This window comes from Mixophyes fleayi, chromosome 5, assembly GCF_038048845.1.
Source record: "Mixophyes fleayi isolate aMixFle1 chromosome 5, aMixFle1.hap1, whole genome shotgun sequence".
NCBI classification, from domain to species: Eukaryota; Metazoa; Chordata; class Amphibia; order Anura; family Limnodynastidae; genus Mixophyes; species Mixophyes fleayi.
The window spans coordinates 243812133-243839065 of record NC_134406.1 but is presented as its reverse complement, the minus strand read 5'-3'; the positions used below and the strand labels follow the sequence as shown (position 1 = coordinate 243839065).

The window sequence follows — 26933 nt, the reverse complement described above, 5'->3', positions numbered from 1 at the left end:
CAGTTGCTTGCATTCTAGCCACAATTGGCCAAAGAGGGACATTAAAGCTAAAACCTTTATGCAAAAGAGCTATACTAAAAATTACTGTCTCAAATATATAGGTATCTACAAATCTAAATTTACAGCGGAACAGACTGTTACAAAGAGGTGCGAAGTTCCAGCAATACAATTTTTGAGTTGAGTTCTGCTTTTAACTGTGATTGTAAATTCCACATTTAACAGAATTTGCACAGCTGGGAGAAATCCATTGTACTTAGCATTATATTTGAATTTATTATATGGATGAGTTTCCGAGGAGCACAACTTTGTATCAAATATTGTTAGTTGTAATGAATTCCTGAAGCTTTCATTTTAATATTGGTTAAGGAATAATTTTTTGTTTTTTTAATAAATTCATAGATACATACATTGAGCTCTGAGAAAAAATAATATTGCAGAATTACAAGTAGAAAACAGTATTAAATCAAGTCATCAATAATTTCGCAGACTCAGGACACTTAACATTAAGCAAGTTATATTTTGGCAATTGCCAAATGCAAACATGGTTTGGTGGAGTTTTACTCACTGTGGGTCTTGAATGTAAAATTGCTTCTGCACACTTGTGTTTCCACATCTGTACTTCAATTGTATATTAACCAGAGCTGTAACTTAAAATTTTAGCACCAGGGGCGAGAAACAAAAATGCTGCCCTCATAGCCCTCAAGTTTAACCAAATGAACCTAAAAAAGTCATAAACTGTGCCCCCTTCAGCGTTGCGCCCTGGACAGTCGTCCTATCGCACAGTCCTAGTTATGGCCCTGTGCCATATCGCCACTTCTACTAATGCCGTGATTACAAAACTATCAAATTCCATTCACTTACATTCTCCATAGTGCCACTTCTAATTTTTCACTTTGACCACTGGCCAAAGAGGTTGGGTACGTAATGTCTACAATGGAAATATCGGCAGATATCCTGATTGTCAACATTGTGAATGTCGACAATCACACTGTCAACATTTTTAAACTGTCACCAGAATGGAAGTGTAGGCATTTAGCCTACCAACATTTTCATGCAGACAGGATAACTGCCGACATTTCCATTGTTGAAACATAGACCACATCCCGGCCAAAGGAATATTTTTTTTTTGTGGCAGAATAACTAAATTAGTCTAGATTCTGAACTAAAAAACATTTAATGATGGTGATGGTGCCACTGGTGGATCTCCGAAATCTTGATTTTGAGAACGTAAACTTTCTGGTGAATTATTATTCTGTGCCCCTGTTTTTTCAATCCATTCACTTCCAGGACATGATTATCATCCATTAATTGAGATGTTGCTGCTAGCAGGGCGACATATGCCTCAGGACACAAAGCCGAGAGTTTCTGGCACAAGATCAATTGAAACCACAACAGGGAGAGTGCACAGGATCCAGGAGGGTTAGAGGGTGGACTAGTACCTGTAATCTAGTCCACCCTATAACCCTCATCTGAGGACAACACATGCCCCATCAATGAGTTTGCCATGCTCATCACAATGTTACCGAGATACTTTTAGTGAAAAGCAGCAGCCAACCTGTAAATTATATTTGCCCCCTGTTTGGTCTTGCAATAAATTTTGTGCGTTTCATCTCTTTTAACCGTCCATCTTTTGTCCCATCATATCCTAGTCCTACCTCTTCCTACACTTTGACCTCTTGCAGCTGCAGTCAACAGAAGTTCTGTACTAATCTCCGATGGCCGCAAGAAGGATGGATGCCATGCAGTCCTAGTGACAGCTGTTTGTCCGCACACTGCTGTGTCCGGCAAGGGTAACACATTAATTCTACATAACATTACACACAGCAACATTACATTACTTTGCACACTCCCCAGTAATGATCGTATCACACCTGTATTTTGTCAGGAAAAAGCAATAGGTAACGGCTCTTAGCTAATATCACTGTAATGTAAAGAATGTTCTGTTTCTAAAGTGTTTTATAATTATCAACACTTACAGAAGGAAAATGCTGCGGAATAGAAAGTCCACTATAATGAATGTAAAAATACACACTGTGGAAAGCTGCAAAAAGTTATTAAGGTGGATATCCAAATGTAGACTAGTAACAACTACTAACAAATAATTTTCTCCTGGCCCTGGAAATTAAATTGAGTGGATATCAGCAAAAGATTTCTCACTTGTATTAATAATGCTACATCTATGCTATTGTAAACCAACATTGAGATTTCTGTAACTGTAATGGAAATGTATGCAGTTGTAGCATTGATTTTCCGAGTTAACTCCTCAAGTGGTTGAAGTCTACTAATCTGTCAGTTTCAGAAACATAAAGATTTTCTGCACATTTTCATTCCATTAATGTCTGCACCTTCATGTATGATGAATTCATTCCAGTGGCTACATCCCGGTTACGTTGGAAGATGTAACTCTGATTGCAGCTCATGAAAAATTTACTTTATGACTGTGTGAAATAACAGACAGTGTTTCTGAACACTGCAGAGACAGTAAGCTGCAAAAATATCATTTACAATCATTTAGGCAAAGCTGTAGTGTGAGTGCAAAACCTCCAATGTTAGAAAGTAGAGCTTTCAGCTCCATTATTGTGTACAAAACATTTTCTTTTTCAGATGCCCCACGACTTCATTGTGTTAAATAATGGATCTACAATCAGTCTGCAATTGTGATTTGCACAGCAATACTGCATATATGTGGCTGAGTTCTTCATTTATCCAATGTGCTGTACAGCTGAGATAAGACTGGGGGGGTAAATGAATCAAGCTGAGAGTTTTTCGGCGGGTTTGAAAAACCAATCAGGGGGTAAATGTATCAAGCTGAGAGTTTTTCGGCGAGTTTGAAAAATGGAGATGTTGCCTATAGCAACCAATGCTATCTCTACACTTTATTTACATCATCCTTAAACTGTTGCGCAGTATAAATATACACACTTGCTACACCTGACATACACCTAGAGGAAATGCTACTGGTTTTGAGCTGGACATTTCTACAGATGTATACAACAGAACATATGTACGACTACGTAGATACACTTTTTATCTGTGTGTTTTTCTAGGTATGTTCTAAGCGCAAAATGCTTCCAGCTCTAAATGAGCCCCACTGATTGGCTGCTACATTTTTGCATGTACTAGATTATATCTTAAGTTTCATTGGCTGCATAAAACCACACCCACAAGCAAGCCAGACTACATGTGACAACTGTCTTCCCAAATTGTGCAATGACTCTGGATGCTTATATTAAAAAAAGTTGGCATTCTGCATTATATCATGTGCAAAGTGTGTTAGGCTCTACATAACCATAAACTGCATGTTTCTGTGTATTATCGTAAGTCAATGGAGCAGGAGACTCTCTAAAGATGTAGTGAATATGTTTGTATATGGGAGTTTATTCAGTATTCTAAGTTTCCTTTTGAGGGCAGTGGTTAAGGTCTAGGATAACATGCTGGTGACAGCTGAGCATATCATGCTGGTAATTTCTGACTATATTTTGCCAGGCATTGGTGATTGTGATATGCTGGATACTACAAGTGATAGTGTTAGTATTCTATGCATTCTTAAATTATTTTAGCGTTTAATCTCCACCACTTCGAAAATTAAGTATTAAATGCACAGCATTGCCAAATAAACAGAAAAATGCATATTTTAAATGTTAGCCTTCATTAGCTGTAAAAGGGAACATGAATGTAACCGTGTTTGCTCACATCTCTGCATCTACAAACAATGTGCATAGGTTTGCTAGTTGGAAGCTGTTGTATTTCTCTATACAATTCTGATGAAATTAAACAAAATCATGTTTAGGTTCTGGCTAATTATGTACTCAAAGCCTCATTAAATGATCTTCACATTAGAATGAAGACGTCATTTACAGACATGATAAAAACATTCAGTTGCAGAGCACAGTTTATTTTTGTTCTGTGACGTCATCTACCTTGTATGACTGACCCATGTTTAAATATGATATAAATTGTGAGGTGAAAACTTTGCTATTATCCTTTGTTTTATATTGAAAAATATCTACCATTATAAAATATACACGTAATTATAGCAGAGAATAATTAAATGTCTTTTGTTTCTTTCTTGGAATTCTGTTAAAGTACAATATTTATTTGCCTTGCTCTGTATGCAAAAGGATTATATAATCTATTTCAATCTATATGAAAGTTTTAGGAAAATCAAGAACTGAAACCAATGTAGACTATTTATTTATAAGGAATGTTTAATATGATTGCTGGATATATTTTTAAAACACAATGGGAGGGTTAGGAGCAAATTTTCACCTTGGCAAAACCATGTTGCACTGAGTGAAAGTGGGGGGATGGGGTATAAAATGTTGTGCTTTATAAAATATAAAGTAGTGCAACATATTGTGGTCCTTCCGGGAGATAAGCATTTGAGGTGCTATCAAAGGGTAGCATGGAAGGACTAGATTTATAAAACAATTATACACTAAACCAATGCAAACATTTAACCATATTGGAGTTTAAAAAAATATTGTTTTGCAAATATATTTGTTACAAAAATGGTTATATAGTATACATAATTAATACTTATAAGCCACAAATGATTAGTTTTTTTAAAAAAAAATCAAAACAAAACCCAAATATATTTTAAAATGCAAACCATGCCATTTTAAAGCAGCAAGCCTATGACAAAAAATCATGTTTGCTTTTTTAAAATAAATCTGTGGCGGACTATAAGAAGAATGTTGGCATTTAGCATTTCCTTTGTTACTTTTCTTCAGGCTCTCTATGATTCTGGAGTACACGCCAAACACAGGCACATAACACATGATATAGTAGTGAGCAGAGAGGCTTTGGAATGCCCCTCTGAGCTCTGTCTGCACTGTGACATCCTCCCTTTTCTTTCTCTACCATATCATGACATGCTGAGAGATGTGAGCCTCTGTCTGGGTAGCAGACTGACAGTGTCTATGTCTAGCATCCATTTTTGTTTGCCAACCAGAGAGCTTTTGAAAATGACCTAATGATTTGTAGGAGAATAGATAAGAAAAATGATTATCAAGTGCTGCTTAACAGGTTCTTAACTCGCTATTTAAAGAAAAGAAAATAATATGTGGAATTGCTGCTTTAATACAATGTGAATGCTACTCCCAAGCCAACCGTAAAAAAAATTAATGAAAGACCGACCGCCCGGCAGCGACTTTTCACAGCCCTATTGTCATGAGCAAAGATTAGAAATTTGTACACACTTAGGGGGGTATTCAATTGTCGGCGGGATTGCTGAAAATCCCGCGGTCCGCGCACGATTACCGATATTACCGATATTACCGGTAATCGTGCACGGAAAAACATGTAATACGGTAATTTACTCGCTGGATTTCAGCTCGCAGCTCCCTGAGCCGCGAGCTGAAATCCAGCTACAAATTACCGTATTACATGTATTAGTTTTTCCGTGGCGGGATTTTCGGCGATCCCGCCGACAATTGAATATGCCCCTTAGACTACTATGTAACGATATCTTCAAGAAATGTAAATAAGGGGCAGAGCATGTTCAATAGTATCCACCCCAAACCTCATAAAAGCGACAATACATCTGTTGGATGTACAATGTGGGGTTTATTCTGTGTATTTTACAAATATATGCATTAACAAGTAAATAAAGCATAGTTGCCTACTATCCCGGCATGTCCGGGAGACTCACAAATTTCTGGGAGTCCTCCCAGGCTCCCAGGAGAGCAGGGCAACCTCCCGGCTCCCGGCCTGTTCGACAAGTTGAATGTAGGGGCGGGGCTTAGTGACACGATTCTCGCATCATCGAGGGCCCTCCCCCTGCTGTCATAGGCCAAAAATGGCAATGACAGTATACAGGGCGGGGTCAATGAGGCGTTTCTCCGAAGCCCCGCTCCCACACTCCCACCTGCCCCCCGGAACCTCCTGGATAAGTAATTGGTAAATCTGGCTAGTATGAAATAAAGGTTCGATTATAAAACATCTTAAATGTACATGCAAAGGGTTTTACAGAACACAGGTGCAAGATGCAGAATAATTTACACAAGTGTACTAATATGCAACCAAACATATATATAAAATACACATCGATACACATCTATAGGAAACACTAAAACATGTGTTATATAGAAAAATGTATTTAATTATGCAGGCAGACAAATGTAATACATATATTTAACCTTTTTATTAATGTGTGTTGAGTGTACAATCAAGTGACACATAGCTATAATTAAGGAAGCAGACATAAGCAATACACATATAAGTAAAACTTTGTTTTTTTATAAGACTACATTGACAAAGTCTTATAATTAAACTGGCAGACATATGCTGTACACATTAATGCAATAGACACCTGCTAGTGCTTTACCGCTAGAAGCACCTAATTACAAAATGAGTGAGGTGCGGACACCACACCACGTAGGACTGGTACAGGCATCAGAAGTTAACATACACACGCCCCCAAAGGAGTCTCAGCTCAAGGAACTATCAGCATTTGGTCGTGGATTGATCGGAAAATTATACACAATACATGATCGCTAGGTGGGCAGCACGGTGGCTTAGTGGTTAGCACTTCTACCTCACAGCACTGAGGTCATGAGTTCGATTCCCGACCACGGCCTTATCTGTGAGGAGTTTGTATGTTCTCCCTGTGTTTGCCTGGGTTTCATCCGGATGCTCCAGTTTCCTCCCACACTCCAAAAACATACTAGTAGGTTAACTGGCTGCTATTAAATTGCCTCTAGTCTCTCTATGTCTGTGTGTATGTTAGGGGATTTAGACTGTAAGCTCCAATGTGACAGGGACTGATGTGAGTGAGTTCTCTGTACAACGCTGTGGAATTAGAGGCGCTATATAAATAGATGATGATGATGAGGTGAATTGGTTGTAAGATATTAAACAGTACAACCAAACAAATGAGCCGACAATCGACAGTTTGGTACGACTTTCGACCATTGTGTCTCGATACACACAACCTGACTTCCGACCGAACGGTCATATGTCGGACAATTATTGTACGAAAGAGCTCCAGTGTGTACCCAGCCTAAATGGTTAAAGGAAATGCATACTAAGATATGTAAAACAAGATTTAATATAAAAGTTTATTATCCGCTTACATTTTGGGGACCGATGAAAGAAATATGCTTTTTGATGACCTCGATTGAAAACTATGCTTCCATAGTACATATGGTCGTTGTTGTTGCCGAGTTTTGTACAGACTGGATTTTGCTGTGGAGCAGTCCATTTTGCAGAGGTGCAGATTTTCGTTGGTACACACTGTGGGCCTGATTCATTAGGGAATGTAAATCCCAATAAGTGCAGTATTGCGCATACATTTGCTCTCTGTATGCTCAGAAACGGACTATACACCAGTGAAACAAGTGCATGTAATTCATTCTTGAACGCAAATGACACTTCCCACTGCCTATGGTTTGAATGGCAGAGAGGGGGAGGAAAGTGACTTCCGCACATTGGCAATGTAAATTAACATCTGTCCAAAGCAAGCTCTGGGCATCTCTCATGTACCTGACTTTTAGCCGTATCACTTTACGACAGGGCAAATGTACGTGCTGATTGATAGTGATGACGGTAGCTTATGTATGGCAGAACATGTGTTAGCAATTAAGAGCAAATGTAAAAATGCATTTTATGTACAGTATTCATTAAGAACGTCCTGATAAATGTATTTCATGTAAACAAAAATGGAATTTTTTTAATTCATTTTTATTATTGATTATATTATTAATAGGTGCTAAAGTCTTTAATATTTTTTTCTCTCTGTGCTTTTTGATAGAACTTTATGTATGCTATATGCCTTATAGGCAGAACATACTTATACCCATATTCAACTAGAAACGTTCCTTCAGATACTCTTGCACTGGCGTACCTGCGTGCAATTTCCATCCAATTTAAAAATATGCAAATTGCGTTCACTTTGCGTTTCTTGATGAATCAGGCCCTATATTTGCTGATTCTGAATTAGACTACAAATAGAACTGGGATCACGGAGGTGATATGGTTTGTGTAGGACTAGACATTCTAGGTGGAACAAAAAACAAAAGAGGGAATTAAGCCCAGACACTAGAGGCCAAACTGCGCAGAGAAACGTTGACAATTCTACACTTAAATGAAGTGATTTTTCAACTTTGACATTTTTTCCCATTCCTATTCCACAGCTACTGAAAAGCCCAATGTTTGGCATTTTATCTTTCCTATTAAATCTTCTGTCTATATATATTTCTCAGATGCTGCCGTTTATTGTAAAGTTGATCAACATACCTCATGTGCAACAAAAGACTGATTAGTCTGGGTAAAGTAATGTTGTGAACATTTACCCTCTCTGAGTATTCTATATAAACATGCCCTGCCTAATACCCTACACAAACGTATTCTTCATTTATCATGCACATTGCTTACACATTCCCCTGAATGATTTCTAAAGGCTCAGTAAGGCAACGAGATTGTGACAGCTATGATTTTGTGTAAGGTATTGAAGCAAAACTGCCTGAAGAGATAAGAGTTATAGAACTTAAAATATTTTCCATCTTTGTAACAATTTGGCACAGCATGTCTCCGGAACAGTACTACAATGTAACATTGCTGCATTTTCTATCATCATATCAAAGAAACTCTTTAAAAGACGGGCTGCCAATAATCCTAAGGAAAGAGATGAAGTCCACCACAATATGTCCCACTGGTTTAGTACTCACTATTTTCATTTCCCTAAATACTATGACAGAAACGCTGGAAAAAGCATTGATGGACTGTATGCAAGTCCCAGGTTTCTAACCTGCGTGATTAGAACTCCAGGGAAAATTGTTGGTGTTGATAAGACAGCTTGGGCTGAAGTAAGAGCCGGATCAGGGGTTCCCTGGAGTGAATGGAGAGAGAGAAAAGGCCTCCATTCATTAGGTCCATTTTAAGTCTTCTGACTTGCAAGTCAGACAGCAGACTAATTGTTACTTGTACCTGCAAGGTGTAGTTTAAAAGCCTGTCAGTTTTCACAGTCGGTTTCACTCGTTAGCTGGGGACAGAGGCTGGACATCTGTTGTCTGTTTGTGAGTTGGATTTTAGAACATTATTAAAGAAGGATTCTCTAGTGTATTAGTTAGAGCCAGACAGGGTAGAATTTATTTTGCTGTTCTATTTTGTTTTTCATCTTTTATTAAACTAGTTGAGACTAGTTATACCAAAACATTGGACTTGTTGTGATGTTTAATGGCTGCTGTGTGAAAAGTGCCTTGTCTACCCCAGGAGATGGTATTGGTACCCTGATCTTGTGACAATATATATATACCTCCCAACATTTAATATTGAAATATTTGGGCAAATAAGCCCCACCCATGATTCACCCAAAAAATTCCCCAGATCCAACTAACCATACCATGATCTATCCCAAACACCACTTCAATCTGTCCAGACATATTTTGGAAAAGCCTCAACATATTGTATATAGGTCCCTTGTAGGGTCAGAGAATCAGAACGATCCTGTCAAAATTAGCAAATATTATTTGGAAGTATGAATACAGCAGCTAATCGCTATTAGTGTTGTACGATTTCAGGTAAATAGTCACACCTTCCAAAATTCCATGAGAAAAGAAAATTGATACAATTCACCATGTACTTGACCACAACGCCATAACCTGATACAACCAACCAATGCCATTTAGGATCATGCCAGTAAATCACTCCCTTTTGACCAATATACCCCAATATTGGAACTAATCTGTGACTGTATAGTGGTTTGAAGAACGATTACTCCATTTACTGCGGTAAACTAGGTGGTGTAAATAAATGGTCACTGGGGCTAAACCATAAATTGCAAATTAATCTTTTTTACCCAGTCATAAAATTACAATTTTAGCAATCGCCACCCACAAATAATCCATATCTGCTGGACCGCAGCATTGTTAATCTGTGCAAACATTTTACTTTCTAGAACTATCTACAAAACTCATCCATTTCCAATTAACCCATATTCAGTAAAATAAATATATTTCCAACTAAATCCTCATTCAATGATAATTACTATTTACCATTATTAGATTATTATTATTATTATTATTATTATTATTATTAGTGTCCGGCAATCAGTTATATAATAAAACCCTTCATAACGAGTAATGAACAGAATACTTTTTCTTGTTAGCATTAAAATTCACACAGAAAATGCTTCTTACTCAGTTTTGTGGGTATCGATTTTGTGAAAAAGTTCACTCAGTTCTTCTCCACTTAGGATCCCATCAGCAAAGTAAGCCTTGAACTCTTCAAAGGATAGCTTTCCATCATCTGCAACAGAGGAGTGGATATGTATAATATGGGGATATATTGACAACATCTACCCTTGATCTTCATATGCTAACAAAACATTATCCTTTATGTGTGGAAAAAGGTTTTGGGGGGGGAGGGAGAGGAAACAAACCACAAACATGCAACAAATTACGCTATAATTTGATAGCATTACGGTAGTGCTAGAAACATACCCCAAAAATGTGCCTCATCCTTCCAAGTTCAGATACAAAAACCATAAATTCCAAAAAATGCATTTCAGTTTGAAACATGTTTTTTTCTCAATAACACACCATGGTTTTACATTCTGCACACACATAAATTCACAAACAAAAATGCAATAGTCTTGTTTGTTTGTTAAAATGCCTTTGTACCTTGTACATTTCCTATGCAAGATGCAGTGGAAAATTAAATCTTTTCCAGTCTTCTCCCTAAGTGATGTTTCTTTGATGCATGTTTAGGCTGATTCCAGAAACACTAGGGAGTAAATTTATCAAGCTGCAGGTTTGAAAAAGTGGAGATGTTACCTATAGCAACCAATCAGATTCTAGGGCCTGATTCATTAAGGATCTTAAATGAAGAGGATTCTTATTTCAGTCCTCTGGACAAAACCATGTTTCAATGCAAGGGGTGCAAATGAGTGTTCTGTTTTGCACATAAGTTAAATACTGGCTGTTTTTTCATGTAGCACACAAATACTTGATAGCTTATTTGTACACTGAAATTTAAAGTTGATATATGTGTGCTACATGAAAAAACAGCCAGTATTTAACTTATGTGCAAAACAGAACACTCATTTGCACCCTTTGCAATGTAACATGGTTTTGTCCAGAGACTGAAATAAGAATCCTCTTCATTTAAGATCCTTAATGAATCAGGCCCCTAGTTATCATCTATTTAGTACATTCTACAAAATGACAGCTAGAGTCTGATTGGTTGCTATAGGCAACATCTCCACTTTTTCAAACTTACATTTCAGTAAATATACCCCTAAGAGTGTTGGTTGTGGTTTAAAATAATGGTTATTCCGATTACTGGAGTCTTAATTTCTAGCTAATGCCCCCTCCCCAACCAATAAGCAAAACTATAGTGGACCGGTTATAAATCTCTGTGAGAGAGAGAGGTCCACCAGTGTTGGCAGAATGTTGGACCCCCAGCAAGTATAGTTTGTGAGTAGGCTATAGATTTGTGTATGGAATGCCCCAAATGCAAGACTTTGACAAACCGCAGAATTAAAGGCGACAGTAGGTATTCTAGGGAGGGGAACTTCTCCGAACTGCTACCTGTAAAGGGCATTATGGAATTGGGAAAGCAATTGCAATAAAGTGCACTATCGTTTGAGTAGCATACACTTCTATATAGCTTATCTAAATAAATTAAATTATATGAAAATGCATAAAGACAGTAATTGTACATTGGAACATATTACTAATAATAAAAGAAAAGTCTGGCGCTGAGCTACAACTAATTAAAACTTGGAGTGATCACAACTGTATAGAGAGACGTTGGCAAATACCACTAAAGAGCTTATAGAAGAGAGAAGGCGTTATACGGCGCTGGGCACTCACTATGTAAAAGATATATATATTGAATAAGTAGTTAGTACGGTCTAACTATAGCAGAACTAGTACAATAATGCGCATAAGAAACAGCTCATTCAAAAATCTGTACATTTATTAAAACACATAACACATCTATAACTTAAAAATATGCTAAATTGTAAGACAATCCAGAATCAAGGATTGTTCAATTGGCTAATTCGGAGTAATGAGTCAAACTGCAGATAAAAACCTGTTTAGGTGACTTGAACGGTAAAATATTGATCCTAGTTCAATATGTTTTGAAGGTAGAATCATCTCTATGTTGTATTAAAACCAATTAGTTGGTATTTCATCTCCTCAAAATAATCTGTACTTGTAGCAGGTTACAATAGTAGTTCTGTTATAAATATTAATAAGTGGCAATATTTCTCAATTACATATTGGTGTAAAATATGAATCAAGCATACAAAAATTCATTAAATGATATTACTTTATAAATACATTGACTGATTAACCATATCAACGGCTAATTAACTACACACATGGAGAGATTCTGCACATCTGATCATGCAGCATTTGGGCTGAATAATCACATAATAAGTGGTCTATATACTGTGGATATATGTACTGTGCTCTATACATTATTACTTGTGTATAAATTGTAATCCTATGTATGCAGACTGAACCAAGGCAGAGATATGTATCCATTAATTCTTTCCAAACATCGACCCCATACGAGTTTCAGAATGTACACCAGGCAAAGTTTATTAGCAGGATTACAGTAAAATACAGGACATTTGTTTCAGTCTAGAGCAGTGATGGGCAAACTACGACCCGCGGGCCAGATCCGGCCCACTTAGAGGGTCTATCTGGCCCGCCAATATTTTTAAAAAATTCATTAAAATATGCATAAAATTATTAGGGCCGACCCTGTGTCAGAACCTTCATTTTTATGCCTTCCCAGCTATTTCCTCCATTACACTTCATCCTCCTTCCTAAAAGGACACTTCGTATGTCAATCACTCAAAAACCTGCCCGCCCCCTAATGGCTGAAAGTCATGTGAGAAGAGATGGGCTGGGCCATATACTAAGGCGGATTTCGATTTGCTGCTGTGTTGTCAGTTAATGGCTCAACAGAAAGACGGATCTGCAACAACCTACTGAAATAAGTGCTGTGTCTGTACGATCGCTGCACTTATAGAGGTAACACTGCTATATAACACCGTCCCGTCCGATTCAAAAAATGTGTATTATATATTTCGATATTTCAGTTTTTTTATTAATTATATTGGCCCGCCTAAAGTTTTTCTTTTTTATTTGGCCCGCTCCTGAAAAAGTTTGCCCATCACTGGTCTAGAGTATACTTAAATCATTGGTGTTTTTGAGTAAAAATTGTTCCCCAATGGATCATATGAAGATGCAATATAGGCTGATGAATAGCATATCACACTAGAATGCTCTGTGTAAATTTGTCCCTAGAATGCTGTTTGTTTTATAAATATGATACTAGAGTGCTCTGTTTATTGTACAGAGGTCACTAAAATGTTCTTGGGATTGTTGATTGGTCACTAGTATTCTCTGTGTAATGTTTATCAGTCATTAGAATGATACCTGTATTGTGTATTGCCCACTATAATGCTCACTGTATTGTACAGCTGTTACTAGAATGCTGTCTGTATTGCATATAGGTCACTAGAGTGTCCCCTGTATTGTGTACCGGTCACAGGAATGCTCTGTGTATTGTATTGAGGTCAGTAAAATGCTCTGTGTATTTTATAGAAATCACTATAATGTTCTTTACACGTTACTAGAATAGTCTCGGCTTTGTCAGATGTGGTTGGTAGGTGTTGCATCTGGTTATAGCACTTTGACATAACAATTTGTAATATATTTTATTGGCTAAAAAAACGCCTGCATTTTGGTGTGCCGATAGAAAAACCTGGGCTGTTTGCTTATGTTACCTGAACATACATATGGTAAGTATAACGTCTCAATGACCACCATAAACCCATTAAAGTTTGTAACAAAGTTGTTATAAGCTTTGATGGGTTGTACAGTTATAGTGTCTGATGTGATTCTTAATATAAGATGGTTTCTTGTTTTATGGTTACTTATGTCTGAGGGGCAAACGCAGGATCTGTAGAGGGGGGTTTCCACACCACGCCACCAGTGGGCGTGACCAGCATGCATGGGGGCATGGCTTTAATTTTAGACAGTGCTTGGCTGCTCTCCAACTATTCCTATCCCCATAATATACATGGGCAATGCTGCGTGTACTACTGTTAGGTGCAGGCGGCTCTCCCTTTTCAAGCAGAGCTGTGTGAAGCGGGAGCAGGGTCCAGTCACCTCAATTATACAGTGCCCCAGGCTTGGATGGGGGTTTCCATGCACTAGTAAACCCTCCTTCGGTTTCCTATGTGCCTGTTAAGTCAATTTATGGGCAGGTCATATGGTGACGAATGTCTTGTGACTACATGGTCCAGAGAGATAAATACAGCTCTGTCTGAAACAGACCCTGGCTAAGAATGGTGAGAGAGGTTGATAGTAACATTAACAGTTTTACAGGCTAAGTTCTGCCCTGGCCATTTGGGACTTCTGTGCAGTTTGTAGTTATGTATTTTTGCATTGAATCAAACTTCTGCAGTGTCTGGCAAAACCTAGAACCTTTCAGGTTGGTTCACAAGTGAAACGCATATATATATATATATATATATATATATATATATATAAAGCTTTGGCTGCCTAGAGAATAAAAAAGAAATTATATGGTGAAATAATATAGTAGACAGTAATAATACTATGTATGAGTCAGCAATGAAGGGTGCTACTAATCGCAGTTCATGCTGTGTGGGTTTTTTTTATACCCATTTTTATATTAAGATTTAAAACTGCTAATGGAAGAGATAATGCTGGAAGAAGTAATTATCTGCATTATGCAAATATCAGTTAATATGCACAACGCAATTACTGACTACAAGAGCAAGCGATGAGCCTCCACAGTACTGCATTATAACATGTTTATAGCCCCAGGTCAATCACTCAAACGAGCGTTTACTTTGTACAGTGCACAGAAAGAACTCATCATTACAATTGGAAGTCACAGATATATTGCTTATGACACCTTATCTTCAAGTGGCAAAGTAGCATAAAAGCAAGAAATATTTTGGAGTTATTTATTCAAGCCCATATTTATAATCAGCAGACATATGGGAATCTTATATAGCAAAGTGTCTTTCATCAAATCATTGGCAATAGCATAGAGCATATTTTGATACATACATTCTCAATGACTGGAACATTAAAGAGACACTTGATTGGTGGATTAAGTAGCTCCAGGCATAGAGCCGTATTATGCAGATAGCAGTAGAAATGTATGACTTTTAGAGCCAGATTTAACAATAAGAGGGATTAGAGTGTACAGAGACACACAGGCACTTCCTCTGGCCTCATAGTCTTCAATGTTTAAAGATCATTTTTAATGTTCCCCCTAGCATAGGTCATACATATTTGAGTTCCACTTCTTTTTCATCTACAAAGTAAGCACTGATTATTAGGCACAGTAAGTCTGTGCCCAGGGACTGCAGAGGATGAGGGTTGGTTCTGTCCCTGCACATTGCATATGCCAGGCCTATTTTTACCAACAACGGATTTGAGATTATAAATTGAGGATAGTAACAAGTTTCTCTGCACTGCAAATGGATTGGTGAAGTTAACCCATACATGCCAACTTTTAAGATTTCTCCCCGGGAGATCCGGGGGAGAAGTCATGTGACATGGGGTAGGAGGAGGGCATAGTCACGTCACCATAGCCCCGCCCCCACCATAAAAAGCCAAAATTCACGGCATTGAATGGAAGAGGCGGAGCTTAATGACACAATTAGGCAAGTATGAGTTAACCTTCAAAGGGGCCGTAAGTGAAGGTTCGAAGGGCCGCATGCAGCCCCAGGGCCTCCTGTTGTCCCTCACTGATGTACTGTGCAAATAAGGTGTGTTAGGTAAATGGGGAGTGCCATAGGGAGCTAAGGACTGTGTCCCTACAGGCTCTTATCATACACATTCCACTCTGAATTCTAAGTCTGATTTATCTTGAATGCAATGTGAATGCAACCTGCGTTTAAAGAATCCCCCGTAAGCTGTATGCATGCTCGTATTCAAGTACAAGCGGATCTCAAGAAACGTTTCCATTTGAGTTTGGGTATAAGTACGCACTGGCTATATGGTACTTGCCGTATGCAGACAGACACAATAGACAGCAGATGACGCACATGCATATATGAAATATAAAGTCTGATCAGAACACATGCCAAAAATAAAAATAATATCAAATTAATTAACTCTTAATACTATAACCATTAATAAATATACAAGTTAAAAAATGGGGGTTTTGACAAAAATGCTGTCAACGTGAAATACATAAATCAGGATGTATTAGGGGCGCTATATAAATAAATAGATGAAGATGATGATGATGTTCTTAATGAGAACAGTGCATAAAATTTATTTTTATAGTTTCTCTTACTGTCACATGATATGTGTCCTCGCTATCAGTCAGCACTTACACCTGCCCTGTAGCTGGTGTATGTGATACGGATGAATGTGAGTGAGCTGGACCTTGGCCCTCCCTGACGTACATTGCCTACGTGTATCCACCCCTTCCCACCCACATTCTGCCCGTCAAGTCATAGGCAGTCGGAAGTGCCATTTGATTTGGACATGAATTGGGTGCAATGACTTTCATTGGCGTGAGGTCCTTTCAGAGCTGGATTAACCCGAGTTCTAACTGGGCTACAGCCCAGGGGCCTCGGGCATCCAGGGGGGCCTTGACAGTGCTCAGCGGCGTTATTAATCTTAGCGGGGGCTTCCCCGGCCCGATCAATGCTGCTGAGCCTGTCACTGTAGTCCTTCCGCGGTGCTCAGTTATCGCCCTATTGAGGAGATCTCGTGAGTCTCCCTCTCACGAGGTCTCCTCAGTAAGGAGCTTACAGCGTGCCGTGGAAAGACTACAGTGACAGGACAGCAGAAAGAGGTAAGCGCTTGGGGTGGGTGGCGGTGGGTAGCTCTCGGGGGTGGGACCTCACGGAAGAATGGAGGCCCCCTTAGCCCAGGAGACTCCATTTTTATTTATTCCGGCCCTGGGTCTGTTACTGAGCATGCACAGAGCAATTTCATGCAAGATATGGCACACAACGGCACTTACGTCTGAAAATGATTCAGACCCTCCATGTTTATTTATCTTTACTGTATTATTTTTGGCAGTAAAATAGAGCATGGTGTTAGAAAATGCAGCATTAGTATGTGCGGCTTAACAATTATTAGCTCAAGGCAGCATCATTTTTTATTTTTATTTAGATGCTTCAATAAAAAACACCAGAAACTAGGGACTGCAAAGCTGCAGGATATGTTTTCTTTACATCCAGACTTTCATTGGTAGACTGCTGTAAATTCTAAAAACCTTAGGAGAAAGTGTTATTTATCAGATGAGCATGTTAACATGGAAGAAAGGGAGGATTATGGGAAACTGCACGCTTAGGTACTGTCTAAGGTGAACCAATCATCTATTGCTGTCATTGTTGTGAATTGAATTGAATAAAAAACACACACCACCACCTCATTAATTATGTGTTCTACAGTGGAATGTAATGAAGAAATTCTTCTATCAGAAAAAAATCTGGTCCTTTCTGCACACGATAATGACAAGTGTACACATAAAGCTTTCATCAGCCTGTGCTGAGTTCTATTTTTTGGGCGGGAGTTTGGGATGACAGAACATTAGGGATCTATTACATAACACAAGACTAATGAGAATGCTAAAACAGGAAGTTATCTTTTATTACATCCATGTTTATCCCGCTTTATGCTGAAATGCCAATGTGCCAGGGTGGTGTTTTCCTCACATGGATAAGGTTTGCTGGCCCTGATCATTGCACCTAACTCAGAGCTCTTCAAAATGTCCATAACCTGCCCAGGTACGTCCATCGTTCTGTTGAAAAATGATAGGCTCTGCGTTCAACTGTAGATTCATGTTCTGTAAATAGAAGTATGCTGTCACAGAGGGTCGAACTGGCCCCCCAGGTGCCGGGGAAATCCTCAGAGGGCCCCACCACCCAATGATCCCCACACCTGACCTAGGGGTCCATGACGTCATGTGAAGTCACATCTATGATGCTATCAGTAGAGAGGAGCCTATCAAAGGCAGTCAAAGAAGCTGAGAGAAACCCAAGGTAAGTTAAGAGAAGGGGGGGTTGTGGAGACTGGCAGATTGAAGATAACCGGTGGGAGTTTGTGGAGAGTAGGAAGTGGTGGTGGGGTGGTTCAAGTTTGATCTAATGGCCGTAACTTAGCCATTCATATTTCTCAAGTCCCTAATATGGGTGAATTTTAGTTTCACATCATTATGAGACCACACTTTTCACGTAACACAGCTTGACCCTTGCAGCTAATTGGCCATAATATAAGTATACTGCCAAGGTATATGCCAATTAAACTTGTGCTGGTTCTGTAGAGAAGAAACTGAGGTTCTGGATGTTACAGATTTATTTGTTGATATGCTCAACTGCCATGTACAAATCCATTATAACTGCATCTCTGAGGCTTATCGGCTGCATAACTTAATAGCAGAGGGCCATGGTAGTGCCTATTCATTTTAGGCGGGGTAATCTGATAATTTATTTAATGCTGGGTGGTTTGGGGGCTCTTTAGGAGGACATGGGTGTTACGGCTAATGGCAAATATCATAAACTCGTAGAACAGGTCACAGAGGTCTTCACCTATAGCAGCCGCCTTTCCCGTAGAGCTGAGTGTGCTCACAGGTACTCGGATGCCCCCAGGTCTTAAACTCACAGTAGTACAAATTTATAATATTACTGTAGGGAGGGACACAGAGCACACAGGTGGCAGCTACATGAAGCCAGGCAGCTGATGAGCTCTGATAGCCCCCTTTATCTGCTGAGCCCCCTAGCTGCCGAGTCCCTGCTACCCAGATAATTATGCCCTTAGGTTTACTCACTGGTATATCATAAGCTTCATCATAATACTTGTCCCGGTCATAGACAAGTTATAAATTTACAAATGTATCATTACTTTATACAGATATGTCATTAAATATGTAATACTACCCTGTTCTTACCATTTTTGTCTGCTCTTCTCAGTATCTGAAAATAAAAGAACAAAGAAAATACTGTGTAAGTGACAGAATTATTCATACCAATTAATTCTCATCTGATGTCTTCTTTTAACAGACTTGTAGAAGCTCAGAAAATGTAGCAGCTTCTAAATCATCCATCAGGTTATTTGACTCACAAGCATAAAACATTCTAAGATGACATAAGTAACATCTTTATATATTTAAGACTAGCAGAGTACTTAATGGGCATAACATTATACAGTTTGTTTCCATCTTGCAGCATAAGTGATACTATAATATCACTTTAGAAAGAAAATGTGTAAAGAGAAATCTTCAATTACAAGCATACTATAGCTTTCTAAAGGAACACTTTTACACATTACCACAGTTACAATGTATCTGTCACCATCAATTAACTTTTATTAATTTATTAGCAGAGATGATGAAATTAATTTGTCCAAAGTTAAAATTTCTTAAATTCTGGTCCAGTTAATAAAATTGACCCTTATTGGATGAGATTCTGCTAATGAAAAAATGCCCCTGGTAGAACCAGACCAATCATAAGCAAGCAAATGAAAATGAGCCAATCACAATTGACAGACACCAAGATTTAGGAAAATGTGTCAGATGGCAGAATTAGTATGACAGAATTGCTTGCTTTCTCATTCCTCTTTTATGGTATTTGTCTGGCAGTATAAAAATTAAAATAATCATTACATTACTAGTAGAATACATTTTTCATTCACGTGGTCTTTGGGATGAGGTGGAGGTCAACTAAAGAGCTCTGCAGCAAAATCTATTTTTATGTTTTCAAATGTCATTTTTCACTTTAAAAAATGTTGCAGTAAGTGTTGTTCAGACTATTTAACTGAAGTGTACACCAACTGTGGCTGAAAATGGTATTCTAAATTCTCTTTTTCAGTCATATAACTATTGCAATAAGTGTTGTTCTATTAGAAAATATCTTATTTGCACACTATCATATTTATCATTTTTTTTTGTGAATGCTTTGTTTACATTCAACGAAATGTCATAGTAGGTGTGGCTCAATGTATGTGAATATACTTAATATCAACTGGGTAAATAATGTACCTCTTGGGGAAAGGACTCAATGTTTGCATATACAGGCTCATATTTAAATAAGCAAAATATATTTTAATGGGAATGATGAATAATATTACAAATAATAATTTATTTTAAAAAATAACTTTATATTTACCCACTGTCTCCAGGTCTCAAGCAATATAGGATATTGGGGCTTAAAATGTTAGGACAGGGAGATAGAGGTCAAATTTGGGTAACTCAAGGAGCCTTAACATCCTCAGCGTTTCTTTTAGCCAATCAACGCCACTGCTTTAATTATTACTCACCCCCCCCCCCCCCCCCGCGACTTACTTAAGTTGGACACTTTCATATTCCAGATTTTGATAGGACAAAAAAGGAGAAAGCCCTAGGACCGGGTGTTGTCTTATTTTCAGAAAGTGGGCAAAATTGACTGGATCCAGCCAGATCAGGAACATTGATCGGGATCAAGGACGGAGCATACCTTGTCCCAATTTTCTTCCTTATGATTCTGTGATGTATGCATTCAAAGTGTGATTCAGAAAAATAAATATTTTATATTATTTCAGCCGTTAATTTTATTTTTTATGCACACTCTGCCACTCTCTTCCTTTCATATTGCCTTTGTTACTAACACCCTAGAACTGAAGTTCTTCCAAGAATATTTATATCCCTAAAATCTATCCCTGATGGATCTGAATCCAGAAATGCCAGTGAAGTACTTAAAGTGCATATATTGCCAACACAGACTAGGGGCAGCCATATTGTGCTCTGAACTAATATACGCTAGAAAGCAGCTTGTGCTTAAAGCCCTAGTGATGTCATCGGTTCCTAGTGATCTCATAGGCTGCTTTCTTATGAACATTACTTTAGCCAAAATCCTATATTCTATCTAGTTATATTGAGAAACCCTATGGAGAAGGATTTGTTAAAAGGAATATTATACATTGTAAGAAATACTTATGTCATAACATGACACATAATGTAACTAAAGGGCCTATTTATCACTGAGATTTAGGAGGCAATAGATCTGAGCGGAGCGGGCGTGACATACCTCCCAACAATCCCAGCAGTCAGGAGCAATGTCCTGGCTGCTGGGACCGCAGAACAGTCCCCCAGAATCGGGACTGTACGTCTACATCTGGACAGTTGGATGGTGTCACTCAATTCCAGCTGAAATGACAGTACACAATGCAGTATGGATAAGGTGCCTACTGTATAGACCAGGCTGATGTTAAATGATATAGAAGCCAACATAAAATCTCTGCTGGCCGAAAGTTGTAATGCAGCACGTGAGTCTTTCATTTAAAGCGGCAGTACCACCTACTAAGTAAATCTCCTGGGGGATGCTCCAAGCCCGTTAAAGTATTTCATTGCTTAAACTTCAAACCAATATATTGGATAAGATTGGATTGTATTAAAGTGAATGGCATGAGCAAGTGGCAAACTTATAGCTGTCAATTTCTAGCTACACGATTTCTTTATTTTTTATTTAAATCATATTCTCTAAAAGACCATTAAACCTTAATTACTAGTCAATCCATTATGAAACGTTATGTGGTGACATCTCTATCCACCTGTGCATCCACGGCGAGCACTTCCTACCTGACGTCTGATTAAGGGTTCCGGCCACCCAAGGTTAATATGCTCATAGCACCTCCTCATCTTCCACACCAGGCTCATACGTTGTAGGTAAAAACAAACTCATCTTTATGCCCCCTCCCCTCCCCCCCACACACACACACACACAACACACACCATAACATTTTATTTGTTTTCAAAACCCAGCTCCACTTGGCTTTTCAAAAGGGTCACAGGAACCTTTGTCATTTATTTTATTTTCATTAAAATCAGAACTGTGTAGCAGAATGGAGGCATGAAATAGCGCTACTGAGGGTGATGATGTGGGGGTGGAGGTGGCTGTCGCCAGCCTTGTCTATCCTACTCACCTATCCTTAAGCTCCTGCCCAAGGATAACTCGTTGTCTTCAGCCTTTTTTAAATTTTTTTCATGTTTTCATTATTTTTACTTTTTAGAATGACTATTCTTTTATATTTAAAATTAATTTCAGTTTATACATCTCCCTGTGACAATTTGGTGGCCCCAAAAATTTGCCGCCCACCATAGGCTGCAGCCCAGACAGTCTATTGGATAATCAGGCCGTGCTTGTCTACTTGTCTTATCTCTCGACAACACTGGTCTCCTGGACACAGGTATGATTTACGTTGTTACTCCGGGCCCCTTGCCTCCTCTGTAACTCACCAGTGCTACGCTACTTGTTATTGACTTGCTTATCCTGTTATTGGTAATTCTTATGCACTGCTTTGTAACAATCATGTGCTTAATAAATAAGCATTATGTACTATGTAATATGTATGCTGTGTTCATCATGTTGTTCAAAGCTGCTTATTCTCCCGGAATGTCTGGGAGATTTCTGAATTTTTGGGAGTTCTCCCGGATTCCTGGGAGAGCTGGGCAACCTCCCGCATCTTGCATACTTTGTTAGTGAAGTGGGTAGGGTGAAGCTAATTGTGTCATCCTGGTCACCCCACCCCATGCTGTAATATGCCGAAACTGGTATAGTTTGAGAGAGGGGCGATTCACGTGACCACGCCCCAAGGACGCGGCAGCTTTGGAGATCTCCCGGATGGAAGATCTCCAAAGTTGGCAAGTATGATGTAGTTCTTTGCTCCCCCATCTGGTACTGCACTGCGCACCCTTTGCATTGCAAAAGATAATAATAATAATTGTTCACTTAGAGCATGAGGTTACAATTGAGTACTATGTTGAAAATGAATACAGTGGTCCTAATCTTTGGACATAAGTCACTTTAAGTGCTGTATCTTGTGTGCTCTGCTCAGAAATGGACCTTACGCCAATGACCCAATTGCATGCAATTCATGTCTGAACACAAATGACATTTACGACTGCCTACAACTGGAAGGGGGGGACGGGGGAGAGAAGGGGTGGATGAACGTAGGCAATGTACAGTACGGGCGTGCCGAGGGGGTCATTTATTTTCTAAAAAAAAATTTTGTATATATATTGATGCACATTTATATCGTACATATACCTGTGTGTATCCTGCACTCAGTCCTGTCTGTCTACATACTGCAAGTAACATTTACCCAGAGCGTACTTATACCCAGATATCTTGTCAGTATCTTGAGATCTGCTTGGATTTGAATACGGTCAGAACTACACTGGGCTGCTCATTATGGAAACGCACACTGCGTGCAGGTTGTGTCCAATGATGTATCAGGCCCACTATGTTTATTTTTTTATTCACCTTATTGAATCTCACCTGGTAGATTCATAACACATAACATTGAGATTTATGCTATAAAACACAAAATTTGCTTGTACAAGATTATGTGTTGGTCTTAGATGTTGTGGCACCTGTTAAGCCTCCTGGACTTGCAACGTGTGTCTGTGTAGAGTCAAGGACATGGGTGACAGGTTTACACAAATAATAATACATACATAGGTGTGCGAGAAAGGAGAGGGGGGGGAGAGAGAGAGAGGAGGGAGAGGAAGAGAGAGAGAGGGGAGGGAGAGAGGAGGGAGAGAGGAGGGAGAGGAAGAGAGAGAGTGGGGAGGGAGAGGGAGAGGGAGAGAGAGTGGAGGGAGAGAGAGAGGAGGGAGAGGAAGAGAGAGAGAGAGGGGAGGGAGAGAGAAGGGAGTGAAAGAGAGAGAGGGGGAGGGAGAGGGAGAGAGGAGGGAGAGAGAGAGAGAGAGGGGAGGGAGAGAGGAGGGAGAGGAAGAGAGAGAGAGAGGGGAGGGAGAGAGGAGGGAGAGGAAGAGAGAGAGAGGGGAGGGAGAGAATGGGAGGTAGAGAGAGAGAGAGGGATTGAGACAGAGAGAGTGAGAAAGAGATAGGGGAGAAGAAGAGACAGAGGAAGAGGGAGAGAATGGGAGGTGGAGAGAGGGGGATAAAGAAGGAGAGAGACAGGGAGGTTGAGAGAATGGGAGGTGGAGGGAGAGCGAGAGAGGGAGAGGAGGGAGTGGGAGAGAAAGAGAGAGAGAGAGAGGGAGGGGGGGAGAGAGAGAGAGAGAGAGAGGGAGGGAGGGAGGGAGAGGGAGAGAGGGAGAGAGAGAGGGAGGGAGAGAGAGAGAGAGAGGGAGAGAGAGAGAATGGGAGGTAGAGAGAGAGAGAGAGGGATTGAGACAGGGAGAGGGAGAGAGACATAGGGGAGAAGAAGAGACAGAGGAAGAGGGAGAGAATGGGAGGTGGGGAGAGGGGGATAAAGAGGGAGAGAGACAGGGAGGTTGAGAAAATGGGAGGTGGAGGGAGAGAAACAGGGAGAGACAGAGACAGAGAGAGGGAGAGAATTGGAGGTGGAGAGAAAGAGAGAGAGAGGGAGAGAGAGAGTGATAAAGAGAGGGAGAGAGAGAGAAAGGGGGAGAAAGGGAGAGAGAGAGAGAGAGAAAGAGAGAGAGAAACACACACCATGAATAGATGAATTCACTGACCACCACCATGGTGTATCTAGATGTTGGCTTTTTTTATTACTATATGTAGGTTAATTGTCAAAGAAACAACATAAAATCTGTTCTTTTAATAGTTCACTTAGCAATTATTCATTTTCATTAGTTCCATTGCACTGAGCCTGAAATATTCCTCACTGGGATATCTTTAAATATAGTAATAAATATTACATAACATTTGTAGAACGGAGTTTCTTTAAAGGCAATTACTTGGAGAGTGGGCACTGTGGGCGTTGGGTACGAAACAGCAAGATATAGCACAGGGCTAAATTAACAAGCTGGTATTTTAAATATAAATAGCAGAACAATACTATCTAAGCAGACAGCATTGCAGAACATAGATGGGTGATAATCTACCAGAATTTTACATACCTGTAAAGTGTGCTCTACAAATAGTATAATAGTGAGACACAAGTGGTGTAAAACACATAGTTTACAAAGCTATCCAATTTATTGCAAATGCATCCTTATGGATGTATTTAAATGTGTCCATCAGTTCACCACCTCCTTCAATTCTGCACTTCTCCACACTGTCACCTTTAGCAGAAAACCCATCACAAGTAACAATTACTGCACTTACCATGAATTAGATAGTGTTACCTATAATTAACCACTGTATTGATTTTATTCTTTATTTAGAAGAAAAACATACAGAATCTGCGCTTCAGGATTTCAGAGGCTAACGTACATGCTTTATTATATAAAATAGGACATATACTGTATATATGTTTTTATACACCTGACATAGAATGCAGAGCTTTTAAAATCATGTTATAATTATGAATATCAATTTATTTATATGTTTTATTATACAGAATAAGCCATATATATATATATAATGTTGTACTTTTGTTAAAATGTTATATGCAATTGTTAATGATATTAATTAGTATTACTATTAAGTTTAAGATTTTTAAGTCTACTAAAATTGACACTTATTACTTAAAGTCACCATCTTTGCCTAAGTACTGCTATGTATTTACCTAGATAAGAAGCGAAGCTATATTTATGATGACATTCATAATTTAATGTAGATGAGGTAAGAGTCTGGCTATATCAAGGGTTACTTTGGCACTACTTGGCCAGCTTAGCATGTATTACAATATGTGAGCTTGCTGAGGTATCGATCATCTATCTATCTATCTATCTTCTGATTATCTGAAATCCACTAGAAGATGATTGACATCATGTACCATTTTCATTTTTAACTTACCAAGGTTTGTAAATGATCAGAGTGCCCCTATATTTTTGTTACTTAATGCTATTCTGACATATCAACATTTTTATTAAAAAAACAACCCCAAAAGTTGTATTATAGTAAAATATCAACAGTGGAACAGGCAATTAAGACCCAAATGTAATTTTCCCAGCAAATAAGCTCTGAGCTAAATTATCTTTAAAACATAACATACTGCTCCAGTCATACTTACATCCAGGAAGATTGACATGCCTTTAGTCATGTGCAGGGATGAGCTGATCTCCTCTGAAGAGTCAGTTCTGGAGGGAGAAGACATCTCCTGACCTTCCATTCCTTGGTGAATGGAACGCTTCGCTGTGAATGGAGGTGCCTGGAGAGCAGGTGAATTCTCTGTCTATGGAGCTCAGTTCCGTGAGTCACAGATGCTCACTCTTAATAGCAATCTGCTGTGTGCCGATCCTCCTTCAGTTTTCTACAGTCCCTCCCGAGTGTGTTCATCCTCCTTATCAACAACACTGTACAACCCCCCCCCCCCCCCTACTCTAATCTCCCCCACTGTTACCAGCACCTTATTACCTCAATTTCTATAACTCCTTTCAATACAACATGAATTACATTGCTTCTTTAAAAGGCATCTTATTTGTAGATTGGAAAATACACAATATCCCTTTAGTGCTTACATTTTTGTTTCAATTATTTAGAAAATCAAATCTTTACTGCTGTAATGATCATTTATTTAAAAGGTTAGTGTGAGAAGTCTTCATGCGCCATCTAGTGGTTTGCAAATGGTAACTATAAAGAAAGCCTGGAGGGCTTCATGAGGTTTTAATGTATATTTGTTTTAAAAAGAAAATAAATACAGACATATTAAAAAAAAAATGTGTCCCCCTTCCCAAAAAAAGTGATCTAAGTAGCACATAGTTGCCTACTGTCCTGGAATCAGAAGTAAACAAACAAGAGAAAAAAGAACTGGATCCTAAAGGTGCGCTGTGGAATTAATTATAGCCGTTTGGTTTCAGATCCAGCTGACATGACAAACAGATTTATTTTCACTTTTTCACATTTATATTTCGCTGCTTTTTAGAATCAAACTTTTTATCTTTTACTAAAAAAGTTATGGTTTATTCCAATTCCAATTACTTGGTATATGTGCATTTCAAATAAGAAACCAAAGGGGCAAACACAGGATTTGTAGAGGGGGGTTTCCACACCACGCCGCCAGTGGGCGTGACCAGCATGCATGGGGGCGTGGCTATAATTTTAGACAGTGCTT

General features: G+C 38.9%; 1 protein-coding gene across 1 annotated transcript in view; it reads right to left on the bottom strand.

Moving 5' to 3' along the window:
* NECAB1 (N-terminal EF-hand calcium binding protein 1) overlaps positions 1-26178 on the bottom strand; it is a 177293-nt gene extending 151115 nt beyond the window's left edge. The window contains exons 1-3 of the mRNA XM_075213770.1: positions 25893-26178; positions 18916-18940; positions 10140-10248 (exon numbers count right to left, since the gene is read on the bottom strand). Coding sequence (XP_075069871.1) covers positions 10140-10248; positions 18916-18940; positions 25893-25991 — 233 coding nt within the window. The 5' untranslated portion in view covers positions 25992-26178. The remainder of the gene's footprint in view (positions 1-10139; positions 10249-18915; positions 18941-25892) is intronic.
* Between the last annotated feature and the right edge of the window lie 755 nt (positions 26179-26933).